General features: G+C 38.3%; 1 protein-coding gene across 1 annotated transcript in view; it reads right to left on the bottom strand.

Annotated features, from left to right (window-relative positions):
* Positions 1 to 1,960: 1,960 nt before the first annotated feature.
* DERA (deoxyribose-phosphate aldolase) overlaps positions 1,961 to 17,411 on the bottom strand; it is a 132,361-nt gene continuing 116,910 nt past the window's right edge. Inside the window, exons 7-9 of the mRNA XM_058282846.2 lie at positions 6,529 to 6,641; positions 2,424 to 2,573; positions 1,961 to 2,178 (exon numbers count right to left, since the gene is read on the bottom strand). Of these exons, the coding sequence (XP_058138829.1) occupies positions 2,122 to 2,178; positions 2,424 to 2,573; positions 6,529 to 6,641 (320 nt within the window). The 3' untranslated portion in view covers positions 1,961 to 2,121. The remainder of the gene's footprint in view (positions 2,179 to 2,423; positions 2,574 to 6,528; positions 6,642 to 17,411) is intronic.

Below are 17,411 nucleotides of genomic sequence, written 5' to 3'. Positions count from 1 at the left end.
AGCCATCTAGGTTCCATTTGATTTCAAGAGCCAGGTAAGAGGGGGCAGGCATTCCTGATGAAGAACCTGATAGTCCTTGGAATAAATGGCTCCCCCAAAACATAACATTATTTACCTCATCAGCCGCTAATCAGTTTGATGGACTCACCAGTCTTAATTTCCTACATGAATCCATAATTGTCCACAGAGGTCAACTTCAGTGGATGCCTCATATAAATTAAAATTGAAGATTAATGATGCCTGTTCACTTGATCAACTGAAATGACCAGCTGGGCTTAATGGGAAGAAAAGAGAAACCCCTGTGAAATTGGAATAGTCAAAGGTGACAGAAAGTAATTATTTTTCTGTAATATTGCTTCTCCAAAGGTGACTGGCCATTGCACTGGTGGGCACCCAGGCCAGCATTTCAGGAAGTTGGACATGGCACTTAGAGCCACTGATGGTATCCAGAGGTCCAGAAAGGTGCATTCTGCTAGGGCACTGGGGGAAAGCAGGATTTCTTTTCTGCTCTTATTTTAGTCATTTCATTTACAGTTAGAGATGTGCTTTGAGAGACTTGCTTAATTAACTCCCAAGAGGCAAATTCTAATTTAGACTGGAACAAAAGTGTTTTCTCTTAATAGCCATAAAACATTGCTTTGGGATAATTATCCTGAGGGTAATATATCCTTAGGTCTGAAAGAACTTTGACATCACCTGCTTCAACCTATTTGCTTTTACAGATGAAGAAATGAGGTCAAGATACATGAAATGACTGGACCAAGGTCACAAAGCTAGGAAGAAGCTGAGGCTGGGCTGGAATTCAGCAGAGAGAAGATGAAAGCAAAACTCCTGACTCTTAGTCCACAGGTTTTGCTAATGAGTAGTTAGAGTTGTTCAGGGAGGGGAAGGGGAAAAGACCAACTCTCAATGAATATCACCATTTAGGGACACTTGGGTTCTATAATGTGGCAGAGGTGTTAGCAAGCAAAAAAAAAGGTACAAGTGGGAGACTGGGAGAGGCAGGGAGCAAAGGAATTGGAAAGAAACAAAGCAGGTCAGCACTCCCCGTAACTGACAGTGCAGTGTTTACATGAGCCTGTAGGTGTGTACACAGCACAGACTCAGAAGCCAAACTGCCTTCCTGGGCTTGGTTCTTGACTCTGTTTATTTTTAGCTCTGTGACTTCAGGCAAGTTGCTTAAGTTCTGTGTGTCTCAGACCCTTATATGTATAATAAGAATGGTAATATCAGTACTTACTGTTTTAAGGATTAAATTCTTACCTGTACTTAACCTTTCTGTTTTAAGACTTGAATAAGGATTCAATAAACTGATAATAAGAGTTTAGAAACGTGCCAGGCACACAGTAAATACTACACTAGTATTTGCTATTTTTCCCCTATTCAATATACCAGAAAATCTTAAAAGTTTCAGAATACACAAGTAAGTTGTATTCTTTATAAGGTACTGAGGTGCTTTACATAAGAATATAACCCAAGAAAATCTGTCAGATTTAGAAAGACATTGATAAAACTTCTTTATATATTTGTATATTAAGGTTTATTATTATAATTTGAAGTTTTACTTTTTAAATAAAGAACTACAGGACTTTATTTAAAAAGTTCAATGATATTCAAAGTTTCATATAACAATGCTATAAATTTAAAAAGCAAAACAATTCATAAGAGAAGCCGATCTGTTGCAAAAAAATTAAAGACGAATTTTCACGGGGGGGAAGGAACACTGAATCAGTGATGGAAGTTGTTAGAGCGTGGCAGCAGTTTGGGGATGCTGCATTTTCTTCTGCTGGAGCATGCATGCTTTGTGGGCCGTTTACATTTCTCCCCCTTAGCATTTGATGTTGTCAAAGAGGTCATTAACATTTAACTCTGTTTTTAGGAAAAGACCTTCACAAAATTAACAGTGCAGATTGTTTAGTAACTAAGGCCATTCAGATGTGCCTGAAATGAGCACCATGTGTGGATTAGATTTTTCTTTTATTGTTTAAGTCCAATGGCAGTTTCAAGGCAAAGAGTAATTCACCTATCCCCTCTTTTTTAAAAGTAAATAAGTGTAGCAATTATGGAAAAATGCTAATTAAAAGTTGTTGTGAAGAACTTTTTCTGGAATCAGTGGCTGATTTAAGACATCGGAAGATCATGATAAGCTGCATATCGTCCAGTCACATGATGGTAAATCTGTGAGGAAATCAGAGTTCAGAATTTCAGTTAACATTTACTTATAAAGCCCCACTATTCTGCACTTCAGCAGAATCTCCACCCAACCTACTTAAGGTGGAGGCTTGCGTGGAAGAAAGCAGAGGATGGGATGCGACAAAGAGAGTCACACGAGTTTTCCTCCCTGTCCAGCCCGAGAGGTGACTTTCATTTTCTTTCTCAAAACCACCTATCAGCTTATTCAAGGACAAGAGGTTACTACTCACCTGCCTCTCAATGTCAGAAAGCAGAGTGCTGGCTCCTATTCGGAAGAGTTCTGGCTTCAGCCACTCATCCCCTAGCTCCTCCTTTACAAGAGAGAGCCAAGCAAGGCAATCTTTTGCACTGCGGATGCCTCCGGCCGGTTTAAACCCTATCTAAAAGGGAAGGTGGAGAGAAGAAAATGTTTTCAAGTCATGAAATTGCTCTTAAAACCTGTACTCAGTTTATACATGGTCTCCATTCTTTTCTTCTTTCTTTCTAAAAGTCTATTTCACTTCATTCAGCTAGAGTCTTCATCACCTACTGACACCCATTCACACAGCAAAGTAACTTTTTTCAAGATTAATGGGAAGAATGTCATTGCTTCTGAGGAGACACTAATGAGGGTTAATGACCATCATTAACATTTCACTTATTGCAAAGTCTTAAACCTGAAACATCTAGACTATAGCTGTGCATCTGGGTAAACAAAAGAGGTGTCAATAAATAAGGAAACATATATCACCAAAGTCCATTCATTCTTCACTACTGCACGTAAGCCTGTACAGTCACCTTTCAGCCTTCATCTTGAGGCTCAAAAACACGTGTGTGCATTTAAAATAAAAAGAGAGAATCAGGGAGGCCAACAGGCCACTCTAACCAAACTGGCAGCAATCCAGCAAGCGAGTTGACAGTTGTTTTAATCAACTCAACTGCAGGGACTGTTTTCTATTTTTAGGTTGGAGGTAGACAAAGTTATATAAAGCAGGCAGACCAGTTACACAAGCACAATAGAAAAAGACAACGTTAGGGCTCTTTACACTTCAGTGGTCTTTGAGGATTGACCGCAAAAATGGCAACAATTCAGGCAATATCCGATGTCCATGAAAGGATACCCATGCATACACAGTAAAACCCTGCTCATCTGATTTTACTTGTCTCTGGAACTTGACTATCCAGTAGAGAACCTATAGGCAGAAGAGTTCCAACAAATTATAGCCCACGGTAGCACTAGCAGGAGGTGATGACTAACAAAACGCTAGAGAAGAAGGATGATGAAGGAATGGTCCCATCATCACGCCAAGCTAGAAACCTCACAGTTAACCTGGACTGCCATTTCCCACAGCACACCACATCCAGTGAATAATCAAGTCCTGTCCATCCAATCCTTAACCTCTATGTCCCATATATACACTTTCTACTCTCATTTCTACTGCTTTGCTTCAGACCCCTACCCACTCTCACGGGGGCTATCAGCAGAACATACTGCTCATCAGTTGCAGTGTGAAGATTCTAACTATATCTGCCCATTACTCTGCAACCCAAGCTAGGAATCTGTAGGGACAGGGGGAGGTATGGAGAGGTGAAGGGGGTAGGAATAGGTGAGGTGAGGTTATTTGTTGAGAAGAGACCAAAAAAATTAATTAGCTGATATTAGCATATATGTTAATCATAGGAACATTTCTGTCAATTAGGCAGTGCTGCATATAGATTTTTCTATATAGTTCAGTTTGTGTCAGCAAGTCTGCTTGGCAATGTTTCCAAAGAGAGGTTCTAGCATAAGTTTGTCATTTTTTTTTAAGGGAGAGAATATGGAAAACGTAAATCTGCAATGAAATCAGTTATGAAATATGAAACCTCTGCTTCTCTGGAGTGACACTAATCATAGTCTGGAAAGCAGCCCATCACATTTTAAAACTCCCCTTAAATCAATGATGTAGAAACTTTATAGTCTAAGGGTTGCCCTGGCAACTTGTCAACAACCCAAAAGTCTACACCTGATTTGCAGATACATACACAGATCTTCACTTTGGGAAAGCAAACGTGATCAAAAAGATGATTTGACTTGCACCTGTCCTTTCCTCAGTAAAACTTGAACTTTTAATTAGCTGAGGAAATGGCCAATACAATTAAACAGAAAGTAATGGAAGACAGGAAAGTGTCCCTTCCTCTGTATTCACACCTGGAGCATGCTTTGTATCCCTCTGTTGAGCATTTAACATTTTTATTGAAGTTCTTTGCTTGTCATCTAAGGGCTCTCCTGGGAAGAGACTTGCTCATTTCTGTATCCCTAGCCTTTAACATGGGATCTGGCTCATAGTAACTACTCAATAAATGTTGAGTGAAACTGTTTTAGCAGTTGTGAGAGGTTCAATTATTTGCTTATAGAAAAGCCAGGACTCAGGAATGATTTTGAGAAGGAAAAATGGTTTATTGACAGCCGGCCGGACTCGGGAGCTTTCTGTTGCAAACCCGAGCCCTGAACAAGAATTTTGAGTTCCTTTTATACAGAGGAAGGGCTAAATTGTTCTTTGTTTTAGTGCTCAATAGGTTTAAATTAGCATATATATCTTTCACATCCTAGTCAAGCTTTTAGCATGGACTTTATACATTCTAGATAAGCTTTTAGCATATTTGGTTTGCATTTTCCCTGAATATTTAAAGTTTATAGAGTTTGCATTGATAAACTGTTTCCTGGGACTGGAGTCATTGCCATGGTTACCAAGGGCAGGGCTGCAGCTTCTCAGCATCTTACACCCACAAGGCAGGACAGACAGCTTAGGTTAAGGTTATTTCCAAAGAGACAAAGAGCCTCCCACCCATAGCCCAAATCAAAACAGGTTGCACATCAGCATCACCTGTGCAGCTTAGGAAACATGCAGGTGACTAAGTATCACCCCAGATTCCCAACTGCCAGGGATGGAGGGCCCGGGCCAAACAAAAAAGTGGCATATCTAATTTTGAGGTTCTCCACCAAGAATGAGAACCATTGGTCTAGTGCGGGTGGTAGTTTAAATTGGGGAATCAAAGATAGACTGATCTTGTTTACAGCTTTAAAAAAAAAAAAAAAAAAACTTATGTGGATCACTGCAGAAATATTACCAGAGTAAAGTTGGTTCAACTTCTATATAAACTCACATTAGATATTTTTCCTATTTGCATTTTTAAAAAGATATGAAGTTATTCTAAAGTAGAAAATTCTGGGAGTTCATTTAGTCACAAAACTAGTACATTCTAAAAAAGTCTCTTATTCCAAAATAAACTGAAGCTAAAATTATATATAAAGTCATCACATTCAGTTGGCAAAGGATTCAAATTCTTTTTTGGGTTTCCATTCAGCAGAAATCAAGAGATTGGTTTTAAAAGATGCCTTCTTTGGAATGGAAAGTCTCATTAAAGCACACACGTACTCACGAATCCATTACCTTTTTCTCCAATGATTTATTTTTTTTAAATCCTTTAAGAAAATTTGCAGCTAAACAAGCAACGTGAAGTGAAAAGAAAATCCAAATTCATTAAAAAAAACCAAAACAAATACCTTATACACATTTTTCCTTTTAACTTCATGGTTTAAAAAATATGTATTATTTTTCAAAAAGCTGACAAAAGCCAGCATATACCCTCCTCAGCTTAACAGTCTTCCAAGGAGCACATCCCACTGCCATAAAACGCAAAAATGGATATTTAATTCAAGAGCTATATAACGTCTAGCTACCTTTTCCCTGCTGTTTCACAGCATTTCATTATTTTGTTTAATAAGTTCATCTCCTCGAGAATTTTCTCTTCACCTCATATTATTAAAAGTAATAAGTTTTTCTGGACCGGGGGTTTCCCAACAGAAAAACCAATTTATGTGTGTCCTTCAATAATGACAGGAAAAGATTATTTCCCATTATATTGCATACTTTTCATATCACCACCACAGCTTATCATTCAATAAATGTTACTCTGCAATTCTTTCCATTCCTCAAGGAAGTTTAATTTCTGCATTAACCTGTTTTCACTGGCCAACGCCTTGCCAGAAAGCCTCTGTGTTGCAGCAGAATTAGTTCGTTAAAGAACCCATTTAGGAATCTCTTGTCAGTGATAAAATTATCTTCAGTTAATAAAAGGACATAAAGCTGAGTCTACCTCTTGATCACACAGACTTCCTCCTACACTCACACTTACTTTATGTTAATTGCACATTTTTCTCCATGAATGTGTTCTTTTGTAATGAAAGGTAAATTAAACATTTATCTTAATAAAGGTAACTCATTCACATCTTCTGCATATAAAGACAGTTAACGTGGCTGTATTATAAATAACATTATCTTTACTGTGAAGAAAGAGTTGCCAGCACTCACAAACCTTGTATCCAGTTTTCCAGAAGAAATCTCTAATGGCCCGTAACATTACTATGGCTACCGGGAAGGTGGCATTTACAGTTTCTTTTCCAGTAGAGGTCTTAATAAAATCTGATCCTAAAACAAAAGGAAGAAAAACTCCATGTTAATTAAAAACCTATCTTTTACACTTTTGAGTCAGTGGAAGAAATGAGATGGGTAGTTTTTTTTTCCCCTGAAGAACTTAACTTTATTTTTCATTGTTTGAAAAACTACAAACAGCTCCATTTAATATAATTTTGTCCAGACTTTTTTTCCTCCTCACTATCAGATCAATTAAATTAGGCACCAAATGTATGCTCACTAACCTCTGGAACACTTGCTTCCATACTTCTAAACCACCAAACCACCAATTAAAGTCCAGTTAGTTTACTTAATGCATAACTGAGATGAATAAAAACTTAATTTTATGTCCTGTGCTTAATATCACATATCACTGCACTTAGTTACATGCCTGGGGCCTCCTTGGTTTCCCCTCATATTCTCATGTTTGACAGACAGCAAATAAGCAACTGCGTAGTAGGGACTACAGCAGAAGAATCACCATCAGCTGTCTGCTACTGCATCTTTCATTAATGATCAAGACTTTCATGGAAGACCCAATGCTATTTCATTCCTTACAAATATTTTAAACAACTTCCTGTCCCTCAAATATATCTTAAACCTATTGAGACAGTTTTACAGAATAGCACAGGAAGATAAAGAAATGAGGTATTAGTCAGCCAAAAGGGTGCTGGTGCAAAATATAAGAAATAGGTTGGTTTTTATAAAGCGTATTTATTTGGGGTAGGAGTTTACAGATACCAGGCCATAAAGCCTAAGTTACCTCCCTCACCAAAGTCTATTTCCACATGTTGGAGCAAGATGGCTGCCGACGGCTGTGAGGGTTCAGGCTCCCTGGGTTCCTCTGGGCTCAGCTCCTTTGGTTTCTCTACAAGGTCAGCTGTAGACTATGAGACTCTCTAGGCTTTGCCTCTCTACAGGGTCAATTGTAGACTATCAGGTGAACAGCTCTGTCTCTCTCCCTGGGGTTTCTGCTGTGTCTAAGTAGCTACCTCTATTTCTCTGCATTCTTCTCCTGGCTCAGGTCCTCTCTTCCCGGGGCTTGCTTCTCTTTCCTCTGCATGCTTACTTCCTGGGGCTCCAGCTTAAGACTTCAGCATCAAACTCCAATATTAAAACTCCAACATCAGAAACCCTCAACTCTGTCCTTTGTGGGGACTCAATGCCCTAATGACATGGCCCAATCAAAGTCCTAATCATAACGCAATCATGCCCAGGTACAGACCAGATTACAAACATAATCCAATACCTATTTTTGGAATTCATAACCATATCAAACTGCTACAAATGATAATAATAGTAAAGATTGACCGCAGGCTTTAAAAGTGTTAATTCAGCCAATCCTCTCCATAACAGTATGAGACAAGTCCTGACTGTCCATTTTTAAAGAAGTCGAGGTACAATGAAGTTAAGTGAGTCACAGTCAGTGGGGGAGGAGGAATTCTAACCAAAGCAATGAAGCTTAACCAGTGTGCTATGGAGTCTCCCGGAAGCTTACCCAGGCACAGAGTCAGAGAAGCAAGCAGTCAATCCGCCTGCCCTGCAGTGTCCTGACGCAGAAACACTCCAAGTGGGGCCAACACACCAGCAGCAGGATGCCACCTTGTAGCTTCTAAAAGCACAGCCTCTCAGGCCGACCATCCGAGTCAGAAGCTGCTCCCAGACTCAGGTGTGCGAATCCACGCCCCACGCCCGGTCAATCTGTGGAACCAGACCTCACCTCTGAGCTGTTCCCAAGGACTGGCAAAGAAGTGGCTGAAGGAAGTGGTAGAAAGAAGTGGCCAAAATGTTCTCTTCGGGTTTCAGGTGGAAAAGATATTTCCACAACTATACTGTGGGTTGAAAAGTTTAAATTGATTCACCCCTGCTAAGCACACTGTATGTAAGGCACTGTGGAAAATATGAAAACTAATAATTCACAGTACCTCAAAGCACACACTCTAGGAGCAGGTGGACATGAAACCTGTCCTCTCCTGGGGATCACCTAAAAAGCTAGAAGCCAAGACATCTGCAATGCCCCTTGTAAACCTTCCTCCTTTGTCAAACAGGTCTGAAAATTCTTGCTTCAGAGGTTGCACAAGTCCTCAAAAGAGCCAGTCTGCGAAAACACTTTGAAAACCATCACACAAATACAGAAATTTTTTATAAGAACAAATGCTGTGTTACACAAATACAAATGGAGCAAGGATCTAGGTAGGGTTGCAGCCTGTCAAATACTCTGGGAGCTTTGCTATCCCAGGGCAGGTCATCAGAAGCCTTCTTTTCCTGGGGTCAGGAGACCCTCCGTGAGAAGCGCAGGCATGTCTGTCACGCAAGCATCCATTCGACAAGTGTTTACGCGGTGCTTACTAAGTGCCAGGCTCTAATCTAGATGTTGGGAATGGACCTGTTAACAAGAGACAAAGTTACCCCACTTGTGAGCAGATGTGTTTTCCTATTATGTAGTATTATCTTCTGATTCACCAGCAGGCTTTTGGCCTTGACATTGGATATGATCTAAACGTTGAGCTTCTCAGAAGAGGAAAATATTAAGACAAAAGACCTAGGCTACAGTTGGGGGCCTAAAAAAATGTACAGCCACTTAAAGATCAGACTGTCTAAAGTTAACTAAGAGTCAAGTTGCCTTTAGAGAGTATGGAGGCAGGGTAAAGGGGAGGCACTCTTCCCAAAATATTTTGAAGAAACAGCAGAACATCTACCATGGTAGCACGGTAAGCGAGGGGCAGCAACATGGCCCCAAAATTATTTCCTTATTTGCCTACCCCCTTTCTTGACTGTATTGTAAAGCATCTTTGAGGGCAGGTGCCATATCTTTCTTATACGGAGTATAACACACACTAGAAGATTGATAGACATTTTCTGGATGGATAGATGGATAGAACAATGGAGATTCACGGGGGGGGGAAGCAAACTACAATATTTTCCACCTATAACTGACTAATGTGGAAAGGAAGTCAGTTTTAGGTCTCATTCCAGCAAAAAAAAAAAAAAAAAACCTGGGCTGGTGGTACAGAACAAAATGTCATTCATTCATTTAAAAATATATCATTTTAGAATAGATGTAGGTAAATAGAAAAATTGCAAAGATAGTACAGATAGTTCCCATATACTCATACCCAGTTTCTTCTATTATTAACATATTACATTAGTATGGCACATTTGTTACAATTGATGAACCAATACTGATCTACTCTTACTTAATGTCTAAATTTTATTCAGGTTCCACAGTTTTTTCGCAACACACAACGACATCTAGGGTACTACAATACATCTGGCATGTCTCCATAGCCTCTACTTGGTTGTGACTGTTTCTCAGACTTTGATGACCTTGGCAGTTTTGAGGAGTAACGGTCAGGTATTTGGCAGAATGTCCTTCATCTGGGATTTGTTTGATGTTTATTTCTGACTAGAATTACAAGTTTGGGGGAGGAAAGACCATAGGGGTGGAGTGTCATTTTCATTACACCATATCAAGGATACATACTATCAACATGACTTCTCATTGTTGATGCTGACCTTGACCCAGGCTGAGGGAGTGTTTGTCAGGTTTCTCCACTGTCAAGTTACTCCTTTTCTCCCCTTTCCATATTGTACTCTTTAAAAGAAGTCATTGAATGCATTGAATGCATCCCATACTTACGGAGTAGAGAGTTAGGCTCTAACTCCTTCAGAACTGAGTATCTACATGAATTATTTGGAATTCAATTGCATGGAAGATCTGCTTCTTCTCCACTTATTTATTTACAAGCATTTATTTACATCCATACAGATTCATAGGTATTTATTTTATACTTTGGCTTATAATACAATACTATATTATCTATTTTATTTGCTCAAATTGTTCCAATTGTGGCTCCTCAGAGGAACACTTTTAAGTTGCCTCCTGGGTCCCTCTGACATACCCCATCTTTTTTCTTTTTTAGCACTTTTGCACTTTCTGGCCCTATAAGATGCTTCCAGCTCATTTTGTATGGTCCTTGCTCCACTCCTAGAATAAGCTATTCCTTAAAAAATCCTTGGTTCCTTTTATTGGGGAATGGTATTAGAAACCAAGATCTGAACGTTAGATGTGACATTGCTACTGTAGGGTTCTTGCTTCTAGGTTCTCTCAGCGAAAACAGCAAGAAAATATATGTGTGTACTAACCCATGTAAGTACATACTTAAATATAAATATTTCTATATGTAGTGATCTGTATTATATTTAAGTAAATGAGTTCCTGCCAATGTCTCCTACTCTGATCCATTTGCACATGGATCATTCTAGCCTCTTCCCCTTGCTTTTCTGTAAACTCCCACTACAACAGTGAGAAACCTGGCTCCTCCCACCTGGCACACATTTACTTCACACCCACGTGTAGTGGTATCAGACTTGTTAAACGTACTCCAAGGGAAGCAACTTAATCGACTAGAGTACAGTGCTTCTGTGCAGTTTCTTTTGACTTTAGTCTGAGAGGATCCACTCGTTTCTGAAGTTACTTAGATCAGCACCTTCCTCCCCATCCCCTTCGGTGAGGTCATTTCATACATATATTTGCAGCACGGATTTTTTTGTCATAGTTTGCATTCTATTCTGGGATCCCCTATTTAATATATTTTTTCAACTTTGCATATATCAAAGCTCACTCTCTGTGACCTTCCTATGGGCTTTGACAACTGAATCGTGTCATGTATCCATCATTAGCGTATTACCCAGATAGTTTGGCCACCCTATTCAGGCCCACTCTCCCTTTCTCTGGCAGCCACTGATCTTTTTGTCTCTGTAGTTTTTCCTTCTTTGAAATTTCTTATAAATGGAATCATACAGCCTTTTCGGACTGGTGTCTTTCAGTTAGCAATATGCATATAAGGCTCATCCTTGCTTTTCATGGATTAATTAGTTCATTTCTTTTTACCTTTGAATAATATTCCATTGTATGGACGTTCCAGAATGTTTTTATCCTTTTACCTATTGAAGGATATCTTAGTTGCTTCCAGTGGGACAATTATGAATAAAGCTGCTATAAACATTCATGTGTAGGATTTTGTGTGGACAAAGGTTTTCAAATCAGTAACTACCTAACAGTGGCTTTGCTGAACCTATAAGACTACGCAAAAAGTTACAAAAAACTGGCAAACTGTCTTCCAAAGTGGTTGTTCCAGCGAAGAATGAGGGATCCTTTTGTTCTGTATCCTTGTCAGCACTTCATATTGTCAGGGTTTTTTTTGTACTTTTTTTTTAGGAGGCACTGGGGATTGAACCCAGGAACTTGTACATGGGAAGCAGGTGCTCAACCACCGAGCTACATCCACTCCCCAGATTGTTAATTTTTTTAAGTTTATTTTAGCGCTTCTAATAGGTGTCTATATAGATCCTTTACCTATTTTTGTCAGATTTATACCTAAGTATTTCCTCTTTTGGATGACCTTTTAAATGGAAGGTTTTTAATTTTTTTAATTTCAAATTCCAAATGTTTATTGCAAGTATATAAAAAGCAATTGTCCCAAGGGATCACTACCAAGTACCAGCTGATGACGTAACTAGAAAATGACCTTGAATTAAAGGTTCAACGCGGACCAGCAGAATATCCTTTTCTACATATAATAACAGGAGTTAAAAATGCTGTTTGACCTAAAGTAAGGGGGAAATGGAAAGGACAAATGAGTTTATATGGCTATGAGTCTCTAAAAAAGAGTCTGGAGGTTGTCAGAAGGATTGCCTTTATGCACACCTGAGCAGAGTCTCAGAGACAGATAAAGTAGTTACAACCCCAGGTATTGGTTCTTTTGAGGGCTAAAGAGACCCACAGGTTCTATGGTCATGGCAGACGGCGTTCACTGCCATGTCAGTTGGCCCTTCTTTGGAGCTGGTGTTTCTGCGTGATGGAGCTGGACTCAGATGTGATCTCTTTTCACAGCCTTTCATGCTACTTTACTGGAATTGTAGTTGTTACTGGGTTTAACATATATCTAGGGGATTTGCATCTCTGGACTGACAATATGATAGCCAGGCTCTGAGCCTCAAAAGACTTCAGCTCCTACACTCTGATTTATTGGACTTACCCCACTCAGCTAACAAGGAGTTGAAGAATGTCAACCACCACACCATGGAGCCTAGAGTGCCCACAACTGAAAGCAGGAGGATTGCATCCAGTATCCATGTGGAATCTAAGCCCCTCTTGACATAGATGTGGAATGGACACAATCAAGCCGAGGTCCACAGGAAGGAGGAATACAGTAAGGATTAGAGTGGACTTAATGATATTCTATTCCTGAACTACTGTGGTTAATAATCGAGAAAATGTGGCATTAGTGTGGAAAAAGTGGCCATGGTGGCTGCTGGGTGTGGGGAATGGGAGGAAGAGATGAGATGTGGAGGCATTCTCGGGACTTTGAGTTGTCCTGGGTGGTGCTGCAGGGACAATTGCCGGACATTGTATGTCCTCCCATGGCCCACTGGATGGAACGTGGGAGAGTGTGGGCTATGGTGTGGACCACAGGGTGCAGGGATGCCCAGAGATGTACTCACCAGATGCAATGAATGTGTCATGATGATGGGGGAGAGCGTTACTGTCAGGGGGGCGGTGAATGGGGACCTCATTTTTTTCAATGTAATATTTTTTAAAAAATGAATAAATAAAATAAAATTTTAAAAATAAATAAATAAAGCTTTCTCAAAAAGCCAAAAAAAAAAAAAAAGCAATTGTCTTTTGTATATTAACCTTGGATGACATGACCCTGGTAAATTTGCTTAGCAGTTCCAGGAATTTGTTTAGTCTTTGGGATTTTCTACATAGACACTCACATCATCTGCAAATAAAGTTTCTTGTTCTTGTTTTTAGGAGGTATTAGGGATTGAAGCCAGGACCTCATACTTGCAAAGCAGGTGCTCAACCACTGAACAACACCTGCTCTGCAAAGAAAGTTTCATATCTTGCTTTCTGTATTAGGTTTCCATGGCTACTGAAACAAATTAATACAAACTTGGGGGCATAAAACAAACTAAATTTATTTTCTCATAGTTCTGGATGCCCCAAGTCTAGAACTAGTTGCTGGAGGGGCCACAATCCCTCTGGAGGCGCTAGGAAGGAATTCACTTCTTGCTTCTTCCAGCTTCTGGTGGCAGCAGCATTCCTTGGAAACATGACTGCTATTCTCTGCCTCTGGCTTCCCACAACTTTTCCTTTGTGTGTGTCTAATCTCTCTCTGCCTCTCTTTAGATGGGCTCTTATGATGTCATTTAGGGCATACATAGATAATCCAAGATAATATCCTCATTTCAAGATCCTTAATTTAGTAATATCTGCAAAGACCCTTCTACCAAATAAGGTAGTACTCACAGATTCTGGGGATTAGAACATGGACAGAACTTATGGAGCCATCACCAGTCTATTACACTTCCCTGTCTGTACACCTTTTATTTCCTCTTCTTGTCTTAGTGCACTAGCTAGGGCTTCCCATACAATGTGGAATTAGAGTGGTGAGAAAGGACACCCTTGCCTTGCTCCTGATTTTAGGGGGAACACATCCCATTACTAAGTATTATGTGTGTTAGCTATAAATTTTTGTAGATGTTCTTTCATCTAGTTGAGGAAATTCCCTTCTAGTCCTAGTTTGCTGAGAGTTTTTATCATGTAGGGTGTCACAATTTGTCAAATGCCTTTTCTGCATCAGTTTTCAGATGACTTTTCTTTTTTTAGTTTGTTGATGTGGTATATTACATTACACTGAACCAGTCATGCATACCTGAAATAAATCTCACATGGTCATGGTATATAATCTTCATGCATACACTGCTGGATTCAGTGCTAACATGCTGTTAAGGATCTTTGCTTCTATGTTCAAGAAAGATACTGCTCTATAGTTTTCATTTTTTTTGTAATGTCTTGGTCAGTTTTGGGTAATAGGAAAATGCTAGCTTCATGGAATGATTGTTTTCTCTTTTTCTACTTTCTGGAAGACATTGTGGAGAAATGGTATCATTTCTTTCTTAAATGTATGGCAGAATTCAAGTGATCAATACACAACTGTGTGATTGTGCACTTTGGATGACTTATATGCTTATTGATATATATCAATAAAATTGATTTGTTTAAAAAAAAGTGAAAGTATCTAAGGCTTGCCACTTCCTTTTTTCAAAGGTTATAATTATTGATCCAATTACTTTGATAGATACAGGCCCACTCAGATAATCTGCTTCTCCTTAGTATGAGTTCTGGGAGTTTGTGTCCTACAAGGTACTTATCCATGTCACCTAGGTTATCACATTTGTGGGCACAGCATTGTGTTCATGGCATTCCTTTATTATCCTTTTAAAGTCCACATGAACAGTAATGATGGTCCTCTTTGATTTCTGATATTGGTTATTTGTGACTTCTCTCGTTTTTCTTGGTTAGTCTGGCTAAAGGTTTGTCAATTTTATTGATGTTTTCAAAGACACATTAGTATGATGTTTTATTTTTGCTATCAGTTTCCTTTTTTTCAACTTCATTGTGTTCTTATCTAGTTTTTATTACTTATTTTTTCTTCTGCTTGCTATAGACTTAAATTGTCCTTCCTTCTCAACTTTTCTAAGGAAGAAGCCTAGATATACTTATTTTAGATCTTTTTTCTTTTCCACCATGTACATCTTAATGCTTTAAAACCTTCTTCTAAACAGGGCTTTCACAGCATTCCACAAATTTTGACAAGTTGCATTTTCATTTAGTTGTAAATATTTTAAAAATATTTTCTAAATAGTTGAAACTTTTTAAAATATTTTTTAGATTTTTAAAAAATTTAAAAATACTTTTTCTCTTTAGAAATTTTTTTTCCTCTCTTGAGAATTCCTCTTTGACCCATGTATTATTTAGAAGTGTGTTATTTCAGGATTTTTCCATCTATCTTTCCATTATTGATTTCTAGCTTAACTCCACTGTGATCTGAAAACATCCACTGCATGATTTCTATTCTTTAAATTTGTTAGAGGAGTGCTTTATTGCCCAAGATGTGGTCTATATTGATAAATATTCCACATGGGATGTGGGAGTCTCCAACTATAAGAGTTGACAGGCCTATCAATTACACCTCATGTATTTTGATGCTCTTCTGTTAGGTGCATATACATCTAGGATTATGTTTCTTGACAAACTGACCCCTCTATCATTATGTAACACCATTCTTTATCCCAGATAATAGTTCTTATTCAGAAGTCTGCTTAGTCTGAAGTTAATACAGCTACTCCAGCTTTTCTTTAATTACTGTTAGCATGGTAGAGTTTTCTCCATACCTTTACTTTCACCCAGACTCTTTATTTAAAATGTGCTTCTTATAGACAACATATAATTGGATTTTGTTTTTTTGACAATCTGTCTTTTAATTGGTGTATTTAGACCACTACATTTAAAGTGATTATTAATTTAGGTGGATAAAGATCTATCATGTTTGTAACTTTTCTATTTGTTGAATTTTTTCTTTACTTTTTATATCTTTTTCTGCCATCTCTGGTTTTAATTGGGCTTTTTTTATGATTACATTTTCTCTCCTTTCTTAGCATATCAATTACACCTTTTTGTATTTTTTTTAGTTATTTCCCCACAGTTTGCAACATACATTTTAAGTTCATCTAACTCCACCTTCACATAAAACTACACCAGGAAAATGCAGGTACCTTAAAACAGAGTATTCCAAATTCCTACCACCCTCTGCTTATAACAGTTCTGCTATTCATTACATGTATCCACTTATAATCACCCAATACATTGTTAGTATTATTTGAAAGCTATCTCAGATCAATTAAGAATAAGAAAAATGAAAGATTTTATTTTACCTTTACTTATTCCTTCTCTGATACTCTTTCTTTATGTTGGTCTGAGTTTCTGACCTATATCATTTTCCTTCTTGAAATCTTCCCGTAACATGTCTTGCAGTGCAGGTTTGCTGATGATAAATTCCCTCACTTTTTGTTTGTCTGAGAAAGTCTCTATTTTTCCTTAATTTTTGAAGGATAATGTCCCTGGATATAGAATCCTAGATAGGTAGAGTTTTATTTCTTTCAACATTTTAAGTCTTTCACTCAACTCTCTTCTTGGCTGGCATGGTTTGTAACGAGAATTCAACTGTAATTTTCTCTTTGTTCTTCTACATGTATTGTTTTCTTTCTCTTGCTTCTTTTAAGATTTTCTCTTGGTGCCTTGGTTAGAATACAATATACCTAGAAAATATATGTATGTGTGTGTGTGTTTTTTCTGATTGGTATTTTCTGAGCTTCCTGGATCTATGATCTGGTGTCTGTCACTAATTTTGGCAAGTTATAAAGCACTATTACTATTATACAAATACTTCTTATGCTCTAGGTCTCTTTCTTCTCCTTCTGGTATTCCCATTATGCATGTGCTATACTGAAATTATCCCCAGTTCTCAGATAGTCTGTTTTTTTATTCTTTTTTTCTCTTTACATTTCAGTTTGTGATGTTTCTATTAACCTATCTTCAAGTTCACTGATTCTTTCCTTGGCTGAGTCCAGTCTACTGAAAAGCCTATCAAAGGCATTCTTCATTTCTGATTCCTAGCATTTCCTTTTGATTCTTCCTTAGAGTTTCCATCTCTCTGCTTACAGTACCCATCATTTCTGCATGTTATCTTTCACTTTAGAGCCCTTAGTATATTAATCATAGTTATTTAGAATTCTCTGAGAATTCCAACATATTTGCCATATCTGAATCTAGTTTTGACTCTTGCTTTGTCTCTTCAGATCCTTGTCTTTTAGTATGGCTTGTAGTTTTTTTTACCCTTATTGGGTAATAGGAAGTGATATAAACCAGTCTTT

The sequence above is a fragment of the Dasypus novemcinctus genome, chromosome 20 (assembly GCF_030445035.2).
Source record: "Dasypus novemcinctus isolate mDasNov1 chromosome 20, mDasNov1.1.hap2, whole genome shotgun sequence".
Lineage (NCBI taxonomy): Eukaryota > Metazoa > Chordata > Mammalia > Cingulata > Dasypodidae > Dasypus > Dasypus novemcinctus.
Note: the sequence above shows the minus strand (reverse complement) of the source record. Positions and strands in the feature narration are given on the sequence as shown.